The following is a 23518-nucleotide window of genomic DNA, read 5'->3' on the forward strand; positions in this document are numbered from 1 at the left end:
CGTCACCTCGGCCGCGCCGCAACGGCAGCACACGGAACATTCTCTCCTGGAACTGGAACCCCTCAATGCAGTCGACCAGCTTGGCGAAGGATCAATAGAAGGCCAAGGAAGGGGAAGCAAGGGCGGCGGGAGTCCCAGCATCGCAGATCATGTAGTGTAGCGTAGCAGCACCGCACCCAGGGGATGGATAGATACGCTTGGCGCTTTCGACGACGGTCCCGGTCCCGGCCCCTCGTAGACTCGTTCGCTCACCCTGGTTGAACGCCACACTAGTCTCAGGAAAGCTTAACACCCCCAGGCCGCATACCGCTACCGGGTGCACGGGTCCTCTCGCTTGCCATCCTCCGGCCCGAGAATTCTTCCGCTACCTCTTGAACGTACACGTACACGTACACGTACACGTACATAGAATTAATTGTACCCGTATCCTGAAATACATCGTACCTACCTTCCATACGTCACCCCCCTTTTCATGGAAGCTCAACAATCCTTCCACCCACCATTCATTCATCCACCCATCCACTCATCCACGGACATACATGATCCATGCCCGTTATCCGGATCCGCTCCTCTGGGATTCCTGGTCCCACAAGCCGAGGGCCGTGGGGACCTGTGGGACGAACATGGGCCTGGTGATACGCCGAAAATTTTCAATCTGGACTCGTCGAAACGAAATGTTAAGAATAGCCCATCCCCTCCTAAGCTGAACTCGCTGCCCGGCATTGACTGTCCACCAAAGACATCTTCATAATATTCTTCAAGCTAGGTACTCACGGCTACCCTCTTAGTCACCGTCAACCTCCATTCGTTTAGTTCACTCCCTGTTCACCTACTCCGTTGTTGAAGTCGCCCAATTGTTCATACCAACGCGTGCCACCACTTTTCATAACTACCACCATATAACCCTCGGCGTGGCCGCTCCACTGAGTGTCTATTCATGCCTTGTCTGCGCTTCATTCGTGGGGATCCGTAGCAAGTTTCTCCTTAGTCATTCTCCACCGCCGTCGGTACTGCGCCTCCCCCACCTTCATTTCGGCTCCGCGGCATGGCGACGGATCCACCTCGAGACCGCGGACTGCGATTCGCGGCCTCCGATCACCCTCTGTGTCAGCACCCAATTCCGCCCATCCTGCCATGCCATGGCCTGTCGCCATGCTATTCATCTCCCGCTAATTTTGGGTCCAAGTACGCGCCATCTTGCATGTACTCTCGCTTCTTTCTATACGAACATTCAAATCGCCGTTCGGTTCTGGGTCATACACCCTCTGCCCTCATCCCGTATTCTGACAGCATTACCCCCCCAACCCTCTGGAGCTAGCGATTCCAGACGAGACAACTGCGCTTCTGATTACCCAACTGTTGTCATCGGTCTCAAAGAGATACTCGCCTACCATACGAACTTGGGTAAGCAGAGGCGCAGTCTCAATCTTACCTCTACCGCCTACACTGTCCATACGGCGTTGGAGTGTCTAACCTCGCCAGGCGTTACTGCACATACTTGCCGTCCGCGGACTTTGAAATGAAAAGATGATTGCATTTCCCCGCCCCCAATACTACTACACAGTCATCCCAATTGGTCTAAACATACTCCAAAGTGTTTTTTCTCTGCGGCGAGTTGAAATACTCGTCCGACTTGGCCGCCATGGCCTTCTCGCGGCGCGTCCCGAAGAACCAGGCGGCGACGGTGATCATCGTGAGCCCTATAGCCAGTACAAAAAAAAGCCAGATGTGCTTCGATACGATGACTTGCCCCTCAATAGCCTCCCAGTTAAACATGTCCATCGAGAAGATACTCTGGAGCAGAAGTCAGTATACCTCGACGATAGCCAAGCTGGGTTGGCAACGTCAACAACGTACCGCAACGCTGGAAAGAGGAAGATAGATCATCGTCAAGAGCGCTATGGTCCTCATTTGTGCGCTCTCCACTTTCGTCTGGACCGCAATCGCCGCGTTGGCTTGCGAAATCTTCGTGTTGGTTTTCGAATCCTGTCTTGCAATGTGATTCCAGACCTGTGCCAAGTCAGTTACTGGTGGGTTCGGGCTGGAACCAGTCGAGATAACTCACAGTCTGCATGGCGAGTGACATGTTGCAGATCATCATGTTGCAGTCGTCAATCTTATCGTCGTACTCGATCAAGATATCTTCGACCCGAGTCCTCATCTTGTTCCCAGTGTCCAGTAGCCCCGGTTCTCTCACAAGCTCTCGAGGCATATTGTCAACCCTGAGTGATTTATTATCCCGTTCCACAACGGCCATCTCTTTCAACAGCTTGGCCAGTTGACGTTTCACCGCCGAGATATGGCTGACCAAGTCTCGACTTTCCATGCAGAGCTTCAGATGTTCCTGCGTCCTTTTGCCGTCCGCGTCGGATTCTGTGCTCCAGGGTTCTGCCTTGGAAATAGAATTCAACCTTTCCGACCGAAGGGCGAAATGGTCCAAAAGCTCTTCGGCCTTTTCTACCAGCCGCGTTCGTTCCAACTCCGCGAATATCCCTGGGATGAGCAATGGGTGCTGGAGTTGCCCGTCTGCTTTCCGTATTCTTCTCTCGATGTCTCCCATCTGCCCGTCGTTGCATCCATACACGACGGCAAACGTTGAGTTGGTGTCCGGGATGTGCGTGGTGGACATGACCAAATCGTCGGGTAAACTTGCCGACATTCGTGCCGTGAAGGCTTCCAAGTCGGTCAGTTGAGAGCTCTGGGGTGAACAACATTGCAAAGGACTTACACATCTTGACTTGTCCCGAAATTGAATCATAGTCGCGAGCAGACGAAAAACACGGAACCAGCCTGGAAATCGCCCGTTTGACGTTGAGAGATACATGGAAGTCTTTGGTGAGTCGTTTCCACGTATTCCTCGTGAACGGAAGACCTTGCACAGGCCCTGGGCTCTCATCAAAGACAGGAGGGCCACGACTGCATAGACTACAAGGAGATATTAGGGATAGTCAAACATAATAGGGGTCTTACGGCTTCAGGTCACCCACACCACATTCAGTCCCGACTTGAGCGGTTCCGCTTCTGGAGACGTGTTCGAAGTCTGATCGTTATCAGCATCGTGTCTTCAAATGGGCTTGGAACACCTACAGAGTCAAACCATTTCTCCCAGTCTTCTTTTGTGCAGAGAACATCTTTTGTGCACTATCACGTGTTAGTCAGCCAAGATGGACCTCCTGTATTTGATTTCTTACTCACCTCTTCACCCTCCAGCTTACGAAGCACGACTGCTTTCCGTTCTCCATATTCAAAGAAGTCCAAGTCCGATGTCATCCAAATTCTGTTCTGAATCGGCAGATCCATGTTCTCCCCAATCTCACATTCGTCCGAAGTAAGCTGTCTGCAAGTTGAAGTGGCTTAGTTTTCGTAGATGATGCTAGGGATTTGATGACCCCAACGAGTTGTCTACGTGAAAGAGCAAACTGGTGGTCCTCGCGGGAGGTAAAGATATCAAACTCTGGCAAAGACAACAACCTGAGGAGCTTCAAGTGAATTACATAAATCTGAGAAAGTCACCAAGCGTTATATCATCTCTTGTTTCTAGACTTTGTCCTCCCAACACCTAGTTGTAGCGATCTCCCCACCTGCCTCGCAGACTGCCTACGCTGTTCGGAGGATGCCTCTCGTGCTCACATGCGGGGGCGAAGATAAGATCGATTGGTCTCTCGTCAAAGTACATGCAGCCACGGAAGCACCTCTGTCGACAGAATCAGTCGGGAGGTGGAGCAACAGGCAGTGTTCATGTAGCATGTGTTGTCCGCCTCCCATTGGGATGCGCATCATGCATCATGCAAGACACAAGCGAGTGAGCCTCGAGATCAGGATTGGTCGCCTGCTCGGGTGACCGAACGATTTCGAGGCGCAGAGCCGCCGAGTCGTCGCCCTCGTTTCGCGTGTGGTCCCCCCCGCACTTCCTACCTTTTATCCATTTCTGATTCTCATGGCCCCAAGCTGAGCACCGCTCTCCAAGCCCCCTCGCCAAAAACGCTGTGAAGAGTTACTTGGGCCGGTCCCATCGACGACTTACGTCACGTCGCTCAACATGGCCTTCTTGAAGAAGAATTCAAGCCATAAGAACCGTCTGGAAGTTAAAGAAGACACCGGGGGGAAGGCCGTTGGGCAGGCGTCATCGTCTTCGTTACCGAAATCCGCACCAACACCCAAAGCGGCGAATCCGTTTCCGCACGAGCAGCTGATGAGGGCGAAATATCTCGATCAACGGAAGCTGAAGAACTCTCTTGATTCTATTTATGGCGAAGGAAAGTACCAAGTCAAGGTAAAGCGCAGCAGTGTGAATTCCCTGGTCTCGCCTTGCATCGATTAACCGATCCCCGATACCAGGAGAGAGCCAGCCGATACATTCTCATGCTACCCACACCAATGAAAAAAGTACACAAAAACTCCCAGTTCCTTTCCTAGAATTTCGACCTCTTTTCGCTAACAGCTTCAATACTCAAGGACGACCTGGCTCAGCTTGAGCAGCGCGTGAGATTGCACTACAACGACTGAATTAGCAGACGAATCCGACACCAAGAACAGAAAACCAGACCTCTTATCAGACACTCTGCGCGAGCGCATACACTTAACGGACTTGTTCCATGGATATCACACGGGAGCAGTTGGAAAGCTTGCGATCAGCCTGTGGCGATACTTCGGAGGGTGGTCGAGGGCCCGATTTTAGAGAAAGTCGCAATCAATTGATACCTTGGTCCAACGATGTTGTGGTGAATCCTCGTGCATCGTGACGTTGATCTCAGTGCTCTGCCGAATTCAAGTTCTTGATCGAACCCCAAGATAGTAGTTAGGCGTGGTCTCACATGTCGCCAGAAGAGCCCTCATTCTCTTGGTCAGCCGGTTCGCCGGTAATCTTGTTGCTCCGTTGGGATCCAGCATTCCGGTCTCGATAGTGTCAAGGAGGTCCGAAATGTACCAAGAACAGTTGGGGTGGCTCTGCAAGCCTCTGATCCACGACACCACGGACGGCTTCAGAACGGCGTTGTTGTCTCTGACGGAGAAGAATACGTCGGAGTCGAACCCGTAGATGTCGCGCTCACTTCGGGCGCTGGGGAAGACCTGCTCCACGGCATGCAGGCCCATCATGAACCAGGTAACGTATTCCAGCATCACACAGCCGAGACTGAAAATGTCAGATCTTGGTGAAACCTGGCCCGACGGTAGGTCAAACTCTGGACAGCGGTAGGTGGCCGTTCTCTCGATGTTCTTGGGGTCTTGCTTTGACCGGGACACCTGGGTGTGCAACCTTCCTAGCCCAAAGTCCGACAAGGCTATCAGACCAGGGGCGCTATTCGTATGAAACCAGAGAAAGTTTCCTGGATCATGTTTGTCAGTTCGTGTGTTGAGAAAATCTACGAACTATCACGGGTGCTTACTTACCTGGCTTGATATCACCATGTCTTCCGTACAGGTCCTTGTTTGAATCTCGGTCCTCCAAGTACCGCATCGTCTGTGCGTGATCGTTGTGAACGCATTGAAGTGCCTCGCTGATCTCGTAAAACTGGTTTGCCATCCACAAACAGTGGCTCTTGTCACCGACTAGGGTCTGGTTGCTCTCCCAGAACTTGTTCAAACTACCCTCGGCCCAATCAAACAGCAGGTAGAACGTTGAGGTTGTAGTTGCAGGATTAACCACCTCGAATGTAGCCAGGACTTGAATCATGTTCTTCTTCTTGTAGTTACGTCCCGTGAATATTAGCGACGAGAGCTCCAGATTGAAGCTCGTCCGGTTATGGGACGTGAGCTTTTTGAGCGCAAAGTAGCCTCGCGGGTGACGGATCTGACAAGACTCGAATCGTCAGCAAGTCGAAATGGCGAGGCCAAAGAGATTTCTTACACCGTGTTCTCCAAAGTCATAGTGTCCTTCATGGATTCTGACTTTGTAGACTTCGCTAAACCCCCCATACGTGTTTCCATCGCTTCCAGAGCCTTTGGCGGTTGTTTCAGTGCTGGCCTCTTGCTCTACCTTATACTCAAAGTCCATGGGGAAGACATCGCCAGTATCAAGGACATAGTGCGAGTGAAGGTTGTTCTGTCTTGTGATGTATGGCGCACTCAACAAGTAAGACCACTGAGAAAACCTTTCGCGCTTGTCTTGTCGACGGTAGTTGTTAAACTCGCTGTGAAATCCATGTTGTAGGCAACGCAGCTGTTGCTTTCCGTTGACTGTGAGTTTTTGGATCGGCAAGCATATGTCTGACATGTTGTCGGACAGCATGTGTTTGGCCATAAGCTCCGCCGAGTTGATTCCAATGAGAACTGCCAGTAGCTTCACGCAGGGAGCCTTTCCTTTTTCGGGGTTTCCAGAAAAGATCCGCCGTGAGATGGCTTCTTTGTCTTTCTCACCACTGAAGCATTTCAGGATATGTACGACGCTACGAATCCGGCTGAACGTGAGGATTTTCGTAAGCTTGCTGTGTGGGATGAACATCCTGTCAGGCTCGAGAACGTATGGAACCTTTGCCTCGTCAAGCTCATCAGCAATCTTCTCGATGAGATCTGACTCGGGCGATGCTTTGTCGAGGCGCTTCTCTTTGCCTTTCTTAGATGTCTCGTCGTGTTTGGCTGGTGCTCGTTTCAATCGGGCTGACTCTCCCCTGTCGTAGATCTTCGAGACCTTTCCCTTGTCATCCAGGATCAACTTACCCCCCTGGACGAGGCCCTGAACAGGGGGACTTTGATTTCCCATGATTGTAACTCGGCAACTGGAGCATTCTAGTTAACCGCATGTTGCGAGTCACGAGACGATGAGCCTTACCGATGGTCGTTGAACGAGGCTGTACTGGTTGCTTCCACCCTGAGCCTATCGACACAATATTGAGCTCTACTGAGGCGAATCTTGGGCTTTTCACAAGCTTGTGGCCCTGATAAATGACGAATTGCAGGCTCGAAGTGAGAGGGAACAACGAGGCACCGGAGAATATGAAAGTGCAGGTGCTACACTGACGTGGATGAAGAGAGCCGAAGTCAACCTGCGATGTCATCCTATGATCTGCAAAAACGGGGCAAACGAGCATTCAAATAGGTTTTTTTGCTTTTTGGGCCCAAGAAGAGGGAGTAGCGTCACCACGCCTGATTTGCTGGCCTTGTCTTCATTTAAGCCCATCTGTCACCCACACCCAGCCAGTTTGGGAAAGCCTCGTCGATACGCAATGACTTTCAGATAGCAGGCTTGCTCTGCTCGATTGGTTTTATTTTACCTGGCGAGGGGGGGATAGGAGTAGGCAGAAGCGGCAAGGCAACAGGAAAACGGTCTATTCGGGAATGGAACATTGGAATTTGGGCGGTTTCGTGGTAGGCCCGTTGACTTTGCCCAGGATGGCTCGCAGTTGGTGCATCACACGTGCGGCCAACAGACCAAGTCTGACTCCTTGGACGGCAAGGAGGCCACCGATGCTCAGCCCAATCAACTGGTTGGCTTCATGCATAAGAGAGTCTGCATTGTAGACTAGGATCGGCCGCAGTCACATGCATTCAACATAGACGCTCTGGATAAAAACAATGGGGTTGAAAGGACAACAACCAGGCAATATCGTGTTCGTATGCATCAGGATGTTGTGAAAGTCGTTCCATACTCGACTCCATTCGACCTTTGATCACGATCACCCCAATCAACATGACGGACCCAAGGCTTTTAGATGATGGCCAACCAGAGTTGAAAATCGGAGCATCTGCTCTTACTACTCGAGGCCGGAAGTGGCGCGGGATTTCCAAGCCCGCGGATGTGAGACAGAAAGCCCATTGACGAGTCAGCCCTCTGGACTTCGGACTCTGGCCCCTGGGCACTCCAGTCCTCCAGTTATACATCCCAAAAATAGAAGGCGATAAGCCGCCCTGTCACATCTGTGTCGCGAGGGTGGGTGAAAACGTGGCAAATCATGAGGTGGCGAGCGGCACAGCTTCACCGGTCACCAGGATGCCGCAGCTGATGCAGGATTCAAGTAGCCTGATGGTCGCCGTGGCACCGCCCTCATGCAGACAGCCAATATTGCATGCAGCCAGGCAGCGTAGAGAGAGAGGCTGGGTCGCAATGGTTCGCCTGTCATCCGAATCTGCCCTGCCCGCATGATCGTTGCTGTCCAATCAGCGAGACTTGTCATACACAAATTCAAATTTTGTCGTCTTCATGTTTGCTTCTCCCTCTGTAGGGGTAAGGGCAAAGTGTACGAAGAACCCACACGATATTCTCCCTCTTCCTGCACGAGATTTCCATTTATTTTCTTAACTGTTCACTTCGTTTCTCAACAAATGTATGCGAATGTCCACACAAAACAGAGACAGCAATCAAGTCCGGTCCCGATCCAGGCCTCACAGCAATCTAGAACCATCGGCAACGTCATCAACAACTAGAGTATGTCTCGGCAATCACGTAACACACCCTCGTCGAAGGTTGAATGGCATAATAGTTTCGATGGCACTCAAATGGCCTCTATATCCGCATCCCAAGTCAGCTCCAGTCAGTTGAAGGAGTACCTCGACAGAAACTATCCGGGACAATACTCAGTGCAGGTTTGTTTGAATTAGTAAAGTTTATCACAAAGTTGACAAGAAGTGACGGTTTTTTTTTTTGCAGTTGAAGAGAGACAAGTTCAAAATCACGATTAATGGTGGATCGACAAGCTGCAGAGTCAGTATTATACAGTCTGCTCACAGTTTAGGGGAGGGAAATACTAATGCAAAACAACCACAGTGATGAAATGCCGCCACTTGTTGGTATGACCTTTGCGTCTGCCTAAGCAAACTCTTGCGAAAATCATGATGATTAGAGAGCACGATGGCATCATGAAGCGAAGTCATGGGAGCCGCGGACACGGGCGATTTATTATTAATGCTTTGCTATGAGTATCCATCTTGCTGGCAAGGGCTCGACCAGTGCTGACGGTCTGAAGATCAACACTGAAGACAAGTATTCCACTCCATGAATATAGCAACCGCGGACAATGATTGGTATTGAGAAGACTGTGACGCCGTCCTGTGAGGAACCTTTTCTTTTCCAAGAAAGTGTTGTGTTAATCGAATGCCAATTTTATCAGCTGAATCAAAGCCAACCCCGCCAAATCTGGGCCATTTGGATCACCAGCCAAAGTTCATCATGATTGCGACCTAATGCACATTCGACTGATACAGATAATCATAAGGAAGGGTCAACCCAAATCATGTCATGTTTCTTGGTTCCACCCCTCTACTCCCACTAGAATGTTAATGATAACAGAAATCGTTGTTGAGCGCTTCTCCATCTGAGAACATGGATCTAGCCTGGAGCATAACCACGCAAAAAGTCACTCTTAATCAAAACGACGAATGGAGACAGTTGCAGTTAGGCTGCTGCGAATCAACATGTGTTCTACTAGGGCTCAGTGCGCGGCTATCCATGCAAAAATAAGCTCAATAGAATTTACTGATTTAATAAGCTTTTCATGTGGGGGATATTGGTCTCCATCTTCAGTGTCTTCCTTTACAACGTCAGCTCCTTTACCTTCTCTTCTACAGCGGCCAACGCGTCCATGCTGTCGTTTTCCTTCTTCAACTTCATCGCTGCCTTTCTGTACTTGGTGTCTCTCAACACCTGATCAACTCCCTTCCTGACCTGCTCCGCAGTTGGCCTTTGTGTGGCCAGGCTGACGCCGAGCCCGGCGTATACGGCGCGCATAGTAACCTCAACCTTCTCCTCGTTCTCACCCGCAAGAACGACGGGGACGCCATTGCGCACAGCGTGCGTCAGGGAGCCGTACCCAGCGTTGGAGATGAAAACGTCAGAATACTCGAGGATGGTGTCGTAGGGCAGGTAGTCCAGAACTCGTGCGTTCGGAGGCACGGTGAAGCTCGAAGGGAGATGAGCACCGCGAACGCCCAGCGCCGCCACGACGAGGACGTCATGCCTATCTGCGAAGGCTTCGATGGCCGGAAACACAAGCTCGGAGTAGTCCAGGTTGACGGTGCCCTGGGACACGAAAACGACGTGGCGGTACTTGATGTTCTGCGTTCTTTCGACCTCGGACCACCAAGAGGGGTATTGGTAGGACGGATCGGGTATGTTGCGCGGCATCACGCCGATGAAGTCAACCGAGGGCGGCAGGTCGGAAATTGGATATTCGAGGCTGGGAGAGCAGAGCTGTAGGGTGGCATCGTGGGCTGTGTAGCAAGACCTCCACAAACCCGTCTCGGGGATGCTTGTGCACCCTGTCTTCCTCATTGCATCCTGCCAGGCATCCATCATGGGCTTTATGGGACCTTTCTCGAGGAGTTCCTGGAGAGCTTGGTTTCGTTGACGGCCCGAGGGCGTGGAATCGGGCGGCAGGCCGAGGGGGACCGGCCCGGTGTCTCGGCTCTCCATCATAAGAGGGGCGACGCCGATACCGATGGTTTTGGGCATATCCGTGAAGCCGTCGGGTAGAGGTCGACCATACCTGAAAGGCATGAACGACCAGTTGAAGACGTCTTCGATGAAAATGATCTGGCGGCTAGGGTCTCTAGCCTTCAACTGTGCCAGAACTTCTTCGGTCTTTTGGGTCCGCACTGGAAGGTTGTCCAAGAAGACGGTCGTGAGTTGGGCAGCAAAACGTTCGGGTCCAGAAGGCAGGGTCGCCGCGGCGCCGAGGGCCTGGAACGTTGCGTCCGTCAAAGGGTTGTCCGTGTGAATCCATTCGGCCCCTGCGTTTTGAGCTTTGCCGCTAAAGCTCGGCACCGTGAGGAAGGCAACTTCATACCCCTTCTTGACAAGATGGGCTGCAATGGCTACGAGAGGATTCGTGTGTCCTTCACCGGGGAAAGCCGCAATAAGGATTAGGGGCTTTCCACCGGAGCGGGTCTCGGTGTCGCGAACAGAGGTTGCCGTCATGATGTAAAAGTCGATGATTCAGAAGGCCCGTGAAGACAAGGCACAGGGATCAGAAAAGGGGATGAGTGGGATTTCTTGGATATTATATCGACGTTCCTCCCAGCTCTTCAGAAGGCCCATATCCTTCCTGCTTATAGAGCAAGCAAGAAATGGCAGTAAGCAACTCAGTTCCCATCATTGAAGTGTGGATAAATGCGAGACGTAGGGTTGGATTATGGCGGCTTTGGTGTGGGTCTGATGCGGCCTGCTTCATCTTCTTTGCTGACGCGATTCGGCAGTGGGCACAATACACGGGGAGATGGTTGATGCTTGACGGCGTATTGTTCCGACTCGCGACTCGCTTTGGTGGTCGTGATACCGGACAGCGCAGTCGCACAAAAGAAATGCAAAGCATGTGCTTGGATAACGTAGGTCCTCCAATCAGGATTGCCAAGCATCGACCAAGGATTGGATATTCAACCCTGAAGCTGACCCCACACGCCGTGTTCAACAGTCCATTGATGTCGCGCCATAGCGCTCAATTGGCATCGCCACCGATGATCCACGACAAGTAGAACGAATAGGAAGAATAGCGCAGTGACTTGAAACCACCAATCCTTCGTAGCTTACGGGATGCTGATTCTTGGCGTCTTACTGCCTGCAGCCCGCGTTTGTCATCAATCTTGACTATTCGGTGATACGAACAACTCGGACGAACGATTGGCATATTGAGGCCGTCGCCAGTGTGCTCTGTTTTATTCTACTTTTATGTGACAGCTCAGGGGATAGCTGCCAACCGTGTCGCTGCCGAGGAAGGACGCATTCTTGACGTTGTGAGACGCAATTTCTGACAGACAATTCCTGGCAGACATTGTCTGACTTGCGTTCAAAACTCCTTTTCTTCATCGTCTCAGTGCTTGACACTTTGTAAGCTATTCTTCCGTGAAGTTGAGAATGTGACACTCTCTCCCTTGAAGAAAGGGCAAGGTACATCCGTTGGTTGCGACCAATCAACGCAGTCTTCTTCACCGCAAAAACATGCAGAGTCACATCGAGCGTGGCCTCAGCGTTTTAATCATGTGCCAAGGTGTTCGCGAAAGCGAAATACGCGAGTCGCGAGCCGCGAATGAAAGAGAAGAGTCATTCTTAGTAATATAATGCTTCCGCCCGGCCTCATCGCCCGCTCTCGGCCGAACACAACCCCATGGACAGACACGCTTGACCTTTATGGGCCTCCCCGACTAACAGGCTGAGTCATCGGCGAAAAATTCATCCCCTTTTTTCACGTACTTAACCATCAGTTGCTTTCTGCTGTAACACTCTGACAACCCATGATGGTATATGTTTTTTTCGATTTAATTTCGTTGGCGGGCTTGAGCCACGTAACTCATGTGAGAGCTGCATCGCACTCAACCATTCGCATTGGAGGGCTACCTTTATACTTAGCCTCAAGATGTCGCTTAATTTGCTTGCCGTGTTCTCCCCATGATCCAATTAATTCAGCACCAAGAGCATGGCGGAGGAGAGGGTTCTCAAATTTTTTGAGTTAGGAGGCCAATCCTTTACATGCATGTGAAGGCCGACCTCTGATTACCGCATCTGGCAATCTAGAGCGCTGTCACGGATCCGGGTTGACATTGACCGGCACAACCTTAACCGGGATGTTGCAGCAAGATATGAATACCTCAACAACATACTAGCAGGGCGCTCGCGGTTTTGAACTATCTCATCAAGCCAATGGGATGAGAAAAGATGATCGAGCAGCCACATGTTGGAGCTGGATTTATAGATGAGGAAAGCTATAATGACCACACGCAGTGGAGGCATCATGAGTGCAAATCGTTCACTTGCCCGTATTACTCTCAAATACAAATCAGTCAAGGAATGAGTCATGCAGCCTATTCCACCGACAGCCACGACATCTTCTTAGCCGGTGATCAAACCACACTTCCAGACATACCTGGCGTTATCATGAGATGCGAAGAGATCCACGTTGTTCAGTGGATTCTCCCCCAAGACAATGAAAGAGACATCTCAACCAATTACTACAAGTGTCCTATCGGGCCTCATCTTTGGAGCGTCTCAGAGATGTTGATGGGGCCCGCTTAGATGGACGGGAGCACCGCGGTCGATTTAAGTATGTTGAGGTTCCGGAAAGCGGCTTCAACTTCAGCATCCTGCCCAAGTTTAGGTACTGGAAAGTCACTTCTTAGGTCTTCAACGGTCCTTCCCAAGCTTTGGAAAAGGAGTGGCGTTTTGGTTCTTTATAGACCTGACACTGATGCAGACTGACATCATCTGGCATAAGTTTCGAAACCTGAATGACTCTATCACAAACAGACTGACTAGTGACAAACTGCTACAATTCAGTCCACTCTAAAAGTCTAAGAACATGGTTGCTTTTGTCTTCGTATGATTGGAGTCACAATTGGACTTTAATATAACAACGGATAGTAGGGCTGACGCGATCCCAGGCCATCTAATCTGATCCATGAGTCATGATGGTCATCGAATCAGTAATTGCCTAAGTTGGCCCAAAGAACTGTTCATCTTACCGGCACGCCAAGTATTGAAGCTGTGCACACTTCGTTGAATGGCCGAAATGAAAGAGATTGTGGAATGGCACTCGCCCCAGAAGTCCATAGCATGTCAGTGTCTTCCGCAAAGCTTGGACATGGGTTCGGCTGAGGCCGCAGACCATCATTAAACTCAAAAAAAAATAAGTTTCTTTGTTATGCTGGCATTTTCGCGCGGTGCGATCAACAAATTGGGACTATAAGTTAATCTACAGCGCCCGCAGATCTCAAGAAGATCCTTTGTAGTATATCCGGGGATTCCGGACACGAGGGAAACAGAAGCAGAACCCACAGAGAGATATCAATCGCCCACAAACGAGGTTTGACATTTGGTCAAACAAACAAACAGGCTTAATTCGAATTTGAAATAAGGACCAGGATGCCTGGAAGTCTATTCCACGACAGTTGGCATTGCCAACGCTGAACCCCACTCTTCCTCTAACTCTTTTTTGCACGCTTGATGAGGAATTGCCGTATCCTGGCAGGATTTTGAGTTTACATCAAGGACCCAAACCGGCACAGGGCTGTCTGGAATGCAGCGCCGACAACGTGTCGGCACCGCCGAAGGGGAACGCCTCGGCTGGTGTTCCCAACGGCCGAAACTTTATTCGCTGAAATGAGGGTGAGGGGGGCCAGTCGAGGTCTGCGATCATGCTGGAATGAGAAGCGTATCGGGCTAACTAAACGCTGCCAATCGGACATGTTTGATTGCGAGACAAACAATGTTGTGTGAGGAGGGGTCGGCGAGCGGGCAGTCGCATGAATGTAATTTATTAGACTGCGGCCATGCTTCCCTCTTGGCTGAGTGCCATCCTCTGTCTCTCCCTTCTTCTCCTTCCTGCTCGCTCAGGACATCATGACGTCGCTCTTTTCATTCGTCTGGTTTCTCGCTCTGCTCACGCATGTCTGTGCTTGGGGACCGCCCAAATCGCCACACGGTCCTCCTGGACACTACGGAGGTCGACATACTCATGGTGATAGCTTCGTGCCAGACCAAGTCTTGAGACTGACGTACGAAAATGTCTCGATCGCTTGTCAGACACGCCCCTCCGCGCTCATCAATGGCACCTTGTTCGGGCCAACGTTGAGGCTGAAGCCTGGACGGAGGAGTTGGATCCGAGTCTACAACGACATGAAGGACCACAATGCCACCATCCACTGGCACGGATTGAGTATGCGCATGGCGCCTTTCTCGGACGGTAGCCCGTCGGCTACTCAATGGCCAATCCCTCCCGACCGTTTCTTTGACTACGAGGTCTACCCGTTGCAATCCGAATCCGGGACCTACTTCTACCACTCGCACGTCGGCTTCCAGGCAATGACGGCTTCCGGACCCTTGATCATTGAGGATGTAGCAGAGTCCCCTTATGCCTACGACGAAGAACGGATCGTGTTTCTCACGGATTATTTCAACAAAACGGATTCTCGGATCGAAAAGGACTTGGTCGCAACACCTTTCACCTGGACCGGCGAAACTAATGCTGTTCTCATAAACGGAGTTGGCGTTGCCGTCGGGGAGACGGCCGGTAACGGGAGTTGCGAGTTGCCTGTAATCGATGTCGAGCCCGGCAAGACCTATCGCATGCGCTTCATCGGCGCCACAGCTCTATCGATGGTCCAGATGAGCATTGTCGGCCACGACAACTTCACCATCATAGAAGCGGACGGTCACTACACCAAGCCTCACACCGAGAATTTTATGCAGCTGTCTTCAGGCCAACGGTTTGATGCCATCTTCAAAACTAAAACCGAAGAGGAACTCGACGGCACGACCGACTACCTCATTCAGTTGGAGACCAAGGACCGACCCCAGGTTTACCACGGTTACGGCGTCCTTCGATATTCCAAGGCGGAACCGCAGATCACCACGGCGCCGGCCGCACCTCCGATTAAATTCTCCAGGAAGTCCTTCGAGTGGGCCGAGTACGCCTTGGAGCCATTGGAGCCGAACAACTTCCCCAAGGCCAGCGAAGTCACGCGTCACATCCACATTGACAACCGTCAACTCTCAACCCAAACAATCCTTTGGGAGATGAACGGACTCCAATGGAACGAGACCTCGACGCCCTATCCTGGAGACCAGCCTTACTTGATCAACATTTACGAAAATGGCCCGTCTGCAATCCCGAACTTCACTGCCGCCATCAACAACGGCGGCTGGGATCCAACAACTTTGACCTGGCCGGCAAAAATGGGCGAGGTGAGTTCATGAGAAGACGTCACATTCTGCACTGAGTCCAGGACTGACACCGCGGCAGGTACTTGAAATCATTTGGCACAACACAGGGTCCCTTGTCAACGGGGGTGGTGGGATTGACTTCCACCCCCTGCATGCTCACGGCGGGCATTACTGGGACATCGGCAGTGGGAACGGGACTTACAACGCCACCGAGAACGAAGAGAGACTGAAGAACTACAACCCTGTCAAGCGAGACACAACAAACCTGTACAGGTATGCAGAGAAGACCAAGTCGGGGGACATTTCTGGGTGGAGAGGTTGGCGCCTGCGCGTGGAAGACGCGGGCGTGTGGATGGTAAGTCCGATCTCACAGCAGTTTGGAAACGGGAACGTGAGCTGACAAGAATCTAGATCCATTGCCACATCTTGCAGCACATGGTGATGGGCATGCAAAGTGTCTGGGTCATGGGAGATTACCAAGACATCGTTACCATTCCCGCCGCCGACGTGGCTGGCTATTTACAATACGGAGGAAATGTTAATGGCAACGCCTCCTTCGCACCATCAGTGGTGCACTTCTTTGAGGAAGAATAGTAGAGATACCCATAGAGAGAGAATTAAACAGAGCTTATCGAGGTTGCAGTCGAAGCCGGCACTTTTTTTTTACCGAGGGACATGATGCAACGCATATCGCAATTCCAAGGGACCCGCAGCTAGGATCTTTGGTCCTTGAAGCTTGAAATCAGGATCTTGCTGACCACACATTCACGCACGTTTCAGGAGGTGAGCTCACCACTTGCACTTCAACCATGATCCCTGACTCGTGAAATGCGGAGTGAACGTCCCCCCCGCGATGAATATAAAGACGACCCGGTCCGTGTTGCTTGGCATTCGGCTTTCGAAACGGAAGCGGCTGAGACGTTGAACTACTACTTCCTTGTTGTTTACAGTGCCAAGCTTTACCAAATATCAAATGCCGGGGCTCAAGTCGTTGATAGAAGCGTGCTCTGCCGCTTGCAACTCTCATTTTGGGATTGTTGTCATACTGGTTGTCATCTGCGTTAGTCACCTGGTTCGTCACCTCGGGCGCGGACTAACATGATTTAGCCTACGCTTCTCATTGTCCATCGTGCCATCTACAACCTCTGCTTCCATCCCTTGCGGCATTACCCCGGACCTCGCCTATGGGCAGTCACTAGACTGCCTTGGAACCTCGTCAACCTACAGGGAAATCTGGCCTGGCGGATCCGCGACTTGCACGAGCAGTACGGCCCAGTCATAAGAATCGCACCCGACGAGCTCTCATATACGAGTTCCACGGCATGGAAGAAGATCTACGGCCAGCGTTCACCCGAATTCGTAAAATGCTTTGACGGCCGCGGAATCGCCGGGCCGGGAATCACCAACCCCGCAATCCGCAACGGCGGCATTGTAACGGCTGACCAGGAGCCACACGCCCGACTGCGGAAAGCCGTGCTTCCAGCTTTCAGCGAACGTGCTTTGAGGGAGCAGGAGGACACTCTTCAGCTTTATGCCGACAAGTTGGTGGAACAGCTCCGACACGCTAGCACAAAGGGTGCTCCCCAGGACTTGGTCAAATGGTTTAGTCTAGCCTCGTTCGACATCATCAGCGACTTGGCCTTTGGACAAGCTGCCGGCTGCCTTGACGACGCATCTCAACCATGGCTACAGGTCATTGGTGCTAGGGCCAAAGGCATCGTGAGGTATCAGTTTGCGATTCACTACGGCCTTGAGAGTTGGCTGGAATGGCTGGCGCCCAAGGCTCAGAAACTCGCGCTGAAGAAACACGGGGAGCTGACAGCCGCCAAAGTCAAGCGGCGGCTCCAAGACACGGATACCAAAAGCGACTTTATGAGCTACATCTTGGAAAACCCACAGGCAGACCTGAGCAACGCCGATCTGGTCAGGATGGCCTCAGCTTTCATTGTGGCGGGCAGCGGCACCACCGCTACGGCGCTTTCTGGGATCACGTTCCATTTGTGCAACGCCCCCGACAAGTTACTCAAGTTGGCGCAGGAGATCAGAAACGCATTCCAGATCGAGACAGAAATCACCATGGCTTCGACTGCGGAATTGAAATACCTCAAGGCGGTGATCGAGGAAGGATTGAGGATCTACCCCCCAAGCCCGAGTACTCTACCACGGTTCGTGCCTGGTACTGGTGAGGAGATCGAAGGTAGATGGGTACCTGGCGGTGTAAGTCCCATTCTCTCGTTTGGGAACCCAGTTCATCTTCGTGACTGAAATCAGAATCTCACAACTTCTATGAACAGACGGCGGTGGGCGTACATCCACTCTCGGCTGGTCACTCGAAACACAACTGGAAAACCCCCGAAGACTTTTTGCCAGAGCGATGGTTAGATAACGTGAGTGCCTTGGGATCCCCCGATGATGACAGATTTTCGAGTCAGCCATTTTCTTTTGGTCCGAGGAACTGCATCGGCAAGAGGTAAGACAAACCTTTAGTCTGATAACTCTCACTTCACCATCCGCTAATTTAGGAATCACTAGCATGGCTTATGCTGAGCTACGTATCATTATGGCCAAGCTGCTATGGAACTTCGATCTCGAGTTAGTGGAGGAATACAAAGGATGGCCATCGAAACAAAAGGTGTATCTCATTTGGCAAAAGGTACCCTTGATGATTCGATGTCGGCACAGACACTCGTGATCATTGCCGAGCTACAACCCCGGTAGTTCATGATCTATAGGAGACAGTGTGGAATTGGCAATTGACAAGACTGAGTGTTGAAATCTGTACAAAGCTTGAGCCTCGTTGTTCCAAGAAGTTCTTATTGAGTTGACGCAAATCTTTGACCCCCACAGAACATTCTCAGGCAACAAGAAAGTCCAGATATCTCTACATAACGTAAGGATTGTAGACCGTCCCGTTCCGAACAGCGTCCCGGTACAACCTCTTGTTGGCGCGGTAGAGGTAGAACTTCAGGCCCATTGCGCTCGCGCATGCAAAAAGACCCATAACCATCATCATGATGAAAGCCAGCCGGTAGCGCGGCTCGTCGGAGTCGTCAAAGAAGTAGGGGGCAATCAAGTTACCAATCTGTCCGAGGACGTTGACGAGCGCCACCGAGATGGCACGCTTTTCCGGCGTTCTTCCCATGGTGTTCGACGTCCACGTGGAAACCAATGGGTTGGCGATGTACATGCCGCCCACGTAGATGAAGCTCGCGCCATATCTGGCATTCCTGTCCGCGGTAGCCAGGCAAATGATGTATCCGATACAACCAATTGCGATCGGGCCAGCAAAATGGTAGCCGCGCTCTTTGGTTCGATCCGAGTGCCACGCGTTCACCAGAGACCCAAGGGCCGCAAAGATGTAGGGCGGCGCCGTAAGGACGAGGGTGATGGTTCTGTTGTAGCCGAACCCCCGGACGATGGACGGGAAGAAGTTGGAGAAGCCGTAGGCTGCCGAAATACCGATGTTCAGGCCGACGAGGAACCACATCTTGTAGTCGAAGATGCTCATCTTCAGTCCGGCCCAGACTCCGGCCTTGGCCTCGGAGGTGGACACACGATCGGCCAGGATGCGGGCGGCAGCCACCTTGCGCATATCCTCCGTCATGGACCAACGTGCGCTGCCGGTGGTCGAGTCTGGGTAATCGGGAAGAATGAACAGGGCGATCATCGCGAGACCGGCGCCGACAGTAGCGAGTACGATGAAAAGCCACTGCCAGCCGGCCAGGCCATGTTTCCCTTCGAGAGTTCCGAACACGGCCGCCGCGATCAGACCTGCTGTGCAGAAAGCAAGCGTCTGGCCAGTGTACAGGATAGCACAGCGTAGAGCCATCTCTCTGCGAGTGTACCAGCAAGACATGACATAGATGGCCTGCAAGGGGTTAGAGGATCACTAGAGAGACGAAAGTCCGAATCTGAAAACTTACACCGGGGAACAAGGGAGCCTCCACTACACCAAGGAAGAATCGAACTGCGACGAGTCCCTGGTAGTTCTTGACACCGCAAGTGGCAGCTGACACGCTAGACCAGATCAAAGCCATGCAGCAAAGGTAGAGACTGGGCCGCACTTTTCCGATGATCATGTTGGAAGGAATCTGGCCAAGGACATAACTTTTTGTTTCGTGTTAGAGCCAACCTTTGATGGGAGAAGCGGCAAGAATGGGTTGATGCTTACCCGACGCTGAGAATCGACACAGCAGTGCCATACTGGTAGCCCTCAAGATTAAGGTCTTCGTCCAGGGAACTAAGACGGGCTTGTCTGCAGGCGGGAAACGAGTCAGATTTTGTGTCATCGCGAATTGGGACGGGTTCGTTGCAACTTACGCGATTGAAGCGCGGTCCAAGTAGTTGAACAGATACAGAACCCACAAGCAAGGTAGGAGGGTCATGTCAAGGCGCTTGACGACCTTTTTCTCCAGCTCTCTCCAATTCGGGATTCCCAAGGCATCAATCTGCTCCTCCGGAGTGGGGAGCAGTTCGCCCTTGGCTTCGTTGGCCTCCATGATAGACGGGTCCTTGGTGACCTGGTCCGCAGTCTTATTCTCGATGGCGGTAGAAGAGGGGGGGAGACCGCCGCCCTGCTGGGGCGAGGACTTCTCTTCGTTGACCATTGCTTGTGAAATGACGAGGGCAGTACGGGAACACAGGTGAGGGAGGCGACCGACGATGAACCAGAAACGCTGTCTGTTGAGATAGGAGAACGGGTGCTCCTTCTTATAGAGAAAGGGATGCGTGTTAGCTGAAAGTCAACCACACTTACGAAGCCCATGTCCGGTTAGGGCGCGTCGCCCATCACGTTCCGTCTGAACGACTCCTCTCGCTTCGCTTCCCCATACCTCTCCGCCTTCGATAAGAGTTTTCCCCAGACCCCGCCTCCATATTCCTGTAACTCCGCTCACCATGGTTCGTGGCCAGCGGGTCTCTCCCCAGATCCTCAGAGTCTTCGCCTAGGACATCAGGACCAAGACCTTTGCCATCCAAACCCCGCCTCGAAAGACTCCACAGATCACCGAGCAGAACTCTTCAGATTTAAGCTCCGGATATGGCATCAGCAGAGAGAGTTGAGCAAAACCGGGGCGCCTGTCGATTCTGCGGGCGGGCTCACGTCTGTCGGGAGGAAGTATTCGTGATGAAGTCGAAATGGCTGGGCGCCACGGCATGTACCTTTTCAGAGCCGCGAAACGCACGGAATGGGCAGAGCTCGAGACTGGAGGCCGAGCCGGCTCACGGCTGGGGTTCCTTGGCCCCAAGCAATGTCGGGAGGGACCGGGGGATCTGGCAAGGTTACTGTGATGGAAGTCAAAAAATCATTGCGAGGTGCGCTGTGCAGAGTGGAGCATGGTCATCATGTTTTGAAGACGATGACTTGATATAAAGCTACGGGTCATCGCGGCAGGCCAAGATTTCCGAGACACCAAGACCTCTCTTGGTAGTCGGAAGTTGACCGAGATCCCTGTACCCAGTCACAATCTGGCTCGATATTCTACTTGGCATATGTTCAATGATCGTGCCCAGCAGAGCCGCCGTGGCATATTCCAAGGATCAGATCCTCATCTCCACATTAGTACACGTACTCGCCTTGAGGTCAAATAATAACAAAATCTCGGACCGCAGTTGAAGTACCGACGATTGTGTTGCTTCTTGCCACTGCGAAGTACCTTGTTCGTTTGAAAGAACCATGCCGTATGATGAGAACAACTGCTGGCCTATGGGTGCTGCATGCTTGTCCTCATGTGGGCCGGAATCTGTTGAGTCGGACATTCGAATCCTTCGATTAGCCATTGTGCAAGTGGAAAGGGCCTGGAAACCTTGCAATTGTTGTGTTGGGTCAACGTACGTAACATGTCCATGTCACACGCAACTGACTGGGAAATAGTCTCGACGCAGTCTTTGTTGGCCTTTTGGGGGTTGCGATTCAATGCATATAACAGAGCTACCCGCCGGCCGGCTTTTCGAGCATCGTTCTACAGTCTTCATCACCGATTTCAGTACTCACAGGCACCGCAATGGCTTGCTCATCTGCGCTGCTATTCCGGTACTTAGGTAAGTGGCCGAGCTCCGCAGAGTCCATATCTGGGGCTTGTTAAAAGAGTGGGAAAAGGATCATTTGTGTTTCCCATGTTGATTGTTGAGGTGCAACCTCTTGGCATCCTTTTCTCGGGTTGTCATAGTCCTCAGCGTAAAACCGTGAAACGGATGCCTCGCCCCGTGAAGTACGCACGCGCTTCAGCTGCTGGAACTCAAAATAGCCTTGTTTCGTTAGATAGCAGCCAGTATCAGGGTTAGATCATCTAGCCTGAAACCCTATCTGGGGCTCCAAAATTCGGGTACATGTTTGTGTGTACGTGCTCCCATCCGAATCTCGGTCTCACTTTTGGCTGTTTGGTTTGCCCTGGGGCCGACATTGTCGGCGAGGCTATTTGCTCTAGATTGGTTAACCCGTTTCTCAGAATGAAGCCTTGATCCCACCACGAATTGGGCTTGATGTCAGTCTTCGAAGGCAAGCAGACAATCACCAGGGGGGGGGGGGGGGTATAAAAAGACCTGAGTCTTTTCCTGAACCTGTGCTTGACTCTATCAGTACCTTTCTCAAGCGTCCACTGTGCAAGTACTAGCATCATTTGGCAACGTGAAAAGAACAGTTGCCAATGCCAGGCTGGCTGCTCTGCCCATATCACTGTGAACCCCCCCCCCCCCCCCCCCCCCCCCCTCTCCCCTTTTGATGTTTAGGTATCCATACTGATAGACCCCAGATAAGTCATGGGGCAGTAGTGTGTCTGTCTGCAACTGTGAAGGTGGCCCGGACAGTGCACGGTCAGAAATCTTTTGTCTCTGATTCTGGGTTGCTGGCCCTTCTCAGGTGTGTCTAGCTTCACGTCAACCCCATCAATGCTGACCATCAAACCGGTCAGTTTTTTCAAGTATAATCTCTTTCTCTCTTTCCAAAACGCAGACAGAAGGAATAATAGGGTGGGTGTCGTCGTCATGCCGTGGACAGCACGATTCGCTGCAACCGGTGGAACCGGCCCGGCCCCCGATGCGTACTCATCCGGGGTTGTCGTATGGTAAAGCTAAGCGTAGACCCACAAGCCCCCTGAACCAGGTTCATGCGGATGAGGAACTGTACAACAGATCGGTCTCGTCGACCAAAAAGTCAAGCGCAAAGTGAGGATATCTCTCAGGATTATGAGACAAAGCAAATGCTTCAATTCGCTGAACTGTACATCGTGAAGTCGCTGCTAACGCAAAATACATTATCCAACAAAAAAGCAGTCACCAACCCACAGCCTTACGCCTCGCACGCCTCACCGGTGCTCTGGACCGTCCCCAGCTTGTCATCGCACGCGATGTCAAATCTTGACCTCGCGAGCGCATTCGACTGCGCGATGCAGCAGATCTAGCATCCCCCCACCGTCAGCCCAATTCTATTTCACTGGCATGAACCAGTATCGAAGAAAGATGGGGAAGAAAAAAACTCACGCCTCTGCCGAGAGGGGCGCCCCCCGCGCCCGAGCAGATGCTGTCGTCCTGCACGACGTTGTTGCTGATATCATTACAGAGGAATGTCGTCTTCTGGCCGAGAGCCGTGACGACGAGGATGGCCAGGGTTGCGATGGATGTCTTCATGGTTGAAGGGTGCTTTTGGGCGTCTTTAGAAGAATGGAGCGAGTGGACTGGCGGCTGCAGTATTGCGAAGTCTAGAGTAAAGCAGTAATAGGCGTGGGCGGCGAGGAGTAGGTTACAAGCAGGATCAACAGATAATTTAAGATGAACCACGTCGCAAGACACCTGACGTTCGTCCGGTTCTTATAGATCCACGACATCCCACTGACATGTTCCCACCACCCTTAAGAAGCCAAGACGAAACAAGGCAAACTGACTGCTCGGCTGGACGTGCCGGATCACAAAACCCGGGATGTATAGGCCGCCTCCAACAGG

At 52.0% G+C, this 23518-nt stretch overlaps 8 protein-coding genes across 8 annotated transcripts; 2 read left to right on the forward strand and 6 right to left on the reverse strand.

Annotated features, from left to right (window-relative positions):
* Positions 1–1578: 1578 nt before the first annotated feature.
* CH63R_08389 (Protein kinase) lies at positions 1579–2994 on the reverse strand (the record flags this gene model as incomplete). The annotated part of the gene is made up of 5 exons (XM_018303363.1): positions 1579–1794; positions 1858–2010; positions 2066–2698; positions 2729–2925; positions 2988–2994. 5 exons carry the CDS (start codon positions 2992–2994, stop codon positions 1579–1581), a joined length of 1206 nt encoding a protein of 401 aa, XP_018158141.1.
* Positions 2995–4039: 1045 nt separating this feature from the next.
* CH63R_08390 (uncharacterized protein) lies at positions 4040–4506 on the forward strand (the record flags this gene model as incomplete). The annotated part of the gene is made up of 2 exons (XM_018303364.1): positions 4040–4288; positions 4417–4506. 2 exons carry the CDS (start codon positions 4040–4042, stop codon positions 4504–4506), a joined length of 339 nt encoding a protein of 112 aa, XP_018158142.1.
* A 261-nt stretch (positions 4507–4767) lies between these two features.
* On the reverse strand, positions 4768–6700 carry CH63R_08391 (Protein kinase; the record flags this gene model as incomplete). Its single annotated transcript, XM_018303365.1, has 3 exons — positions 4768–5327; positions 5392–5791; positions 5849–6700. 3 exons carry the CDS (start codon positions 6698–6700, stop codon positions 4768–4770), a joined length of 1812 nt encoding a protein of 603 aa, XP_018158143.1.
* A 2766-nt stretch (positions 6701–9466) lies between these two features.
* Positions 9467–10849, reverse strand: CH63R_08392 (Udp-glucuronosyl udp-glucosyltransferase; the record flags this gene model as incomplete). The annotated part of the gene is made up of 1 exon (XM_018303366.1): positions 9467–10849. The coding sequence occupies one exon, from the start codon at positions 10847–10849 to the stop codon at positions 9467–9469; it is 1383 nt and encodes a 460-aa protein (XP_018158144.1).
* Positions 10850–13263: 2414 nt separating this feature from the next.
* On the reverse strand, positions 13264–13529 carry CH63R_08393 (uncharacterized protein; the record flags this gene model as incomplete). The annotated part of the gene is made up of 2 exons (XM_018303367.1): positions 13264–13312; positions 13384–13529. 2 exons carry the CDS (start codon positions 13527–13529, stop codon positions 13264–13266), a joined length of 195 nt encoding a protein of 64 aa, XP_018158145.1.
* Positions 13530–14260: 731 nt separating this feature from the next.
* CH63R_08394 (L-ascorbate oxidase) lies at positions 14261–18275 on the forward strand (the record flags this gene model as incomplete). Its single annotated transcript, XM_018303368.1, has 7 exons — positions 14261–15604; positions 15663–15938; positions 15995–16176; positions 16541–16643; positions 16691–17800; positions 17878–18053; positions 18116–18275. The coding sequence occupies 7 exons, from the start codon at positions 14261–14263 to the stop codon at positions 18273–18275; spliced, it is 3351 nt and encodes a 1116-aa protein (XP_018158146.1).
* A 189-nt stretch (positions 18276–18464) lies between these two features.
* Positions 18465–20348, reverse strand: CH63R_08395 (Major facilitator superfamily transporter; the record flags this gene model as incomplete). The annotated part of the gene is made up of 5 exons (XM_018303369.1): positions 18465–19451; positions 19507–19690; positions 19755–19838; positions 19904–20292; positions 20340–20348. 5 exons carry the CDS (start codon positions 20346–20348, stop codon positions 18465–18467), a joined length of 1653 nt encoding a protein of 550 aa, XP_018158147.1.
* Positions 20349–22868: 2520 nt separating this feature from the next.
* CH63R_08396 (uncharacterized protein) lies at positions 22869–23206 on the reverse strand (the record flags this gene model as incomplete). The annotated part of the gene is made up of 2 exons (XM_018303370.1): positions 22869–22958; positions 23060–23206. 2 exons carry the CDS (start codon positions 23204–23206, stop codon positions 22869–22871), a joined length of 237 nt encoding a protein of 78 aa, XP_018158148.1.
* Between the last annotated feature and the right edge of the window lie 312 nt (positions 23207–23518).

Source organism: Colletotrichum higginsianum, chromosome 5 (genome assembly GCF_001672515.1).
Source record: "Colletotrichum higginsianum IMI 349063 chromosome 5, whole genome shotgun sequence".
Taxonomy (NCBI): Eukaryota; Fungi; Ascomycota; class Sordariomycetes; order Glomerellales; family Glomerellaceae; genus Colletotrichum; species Colletotrichum higginsianum.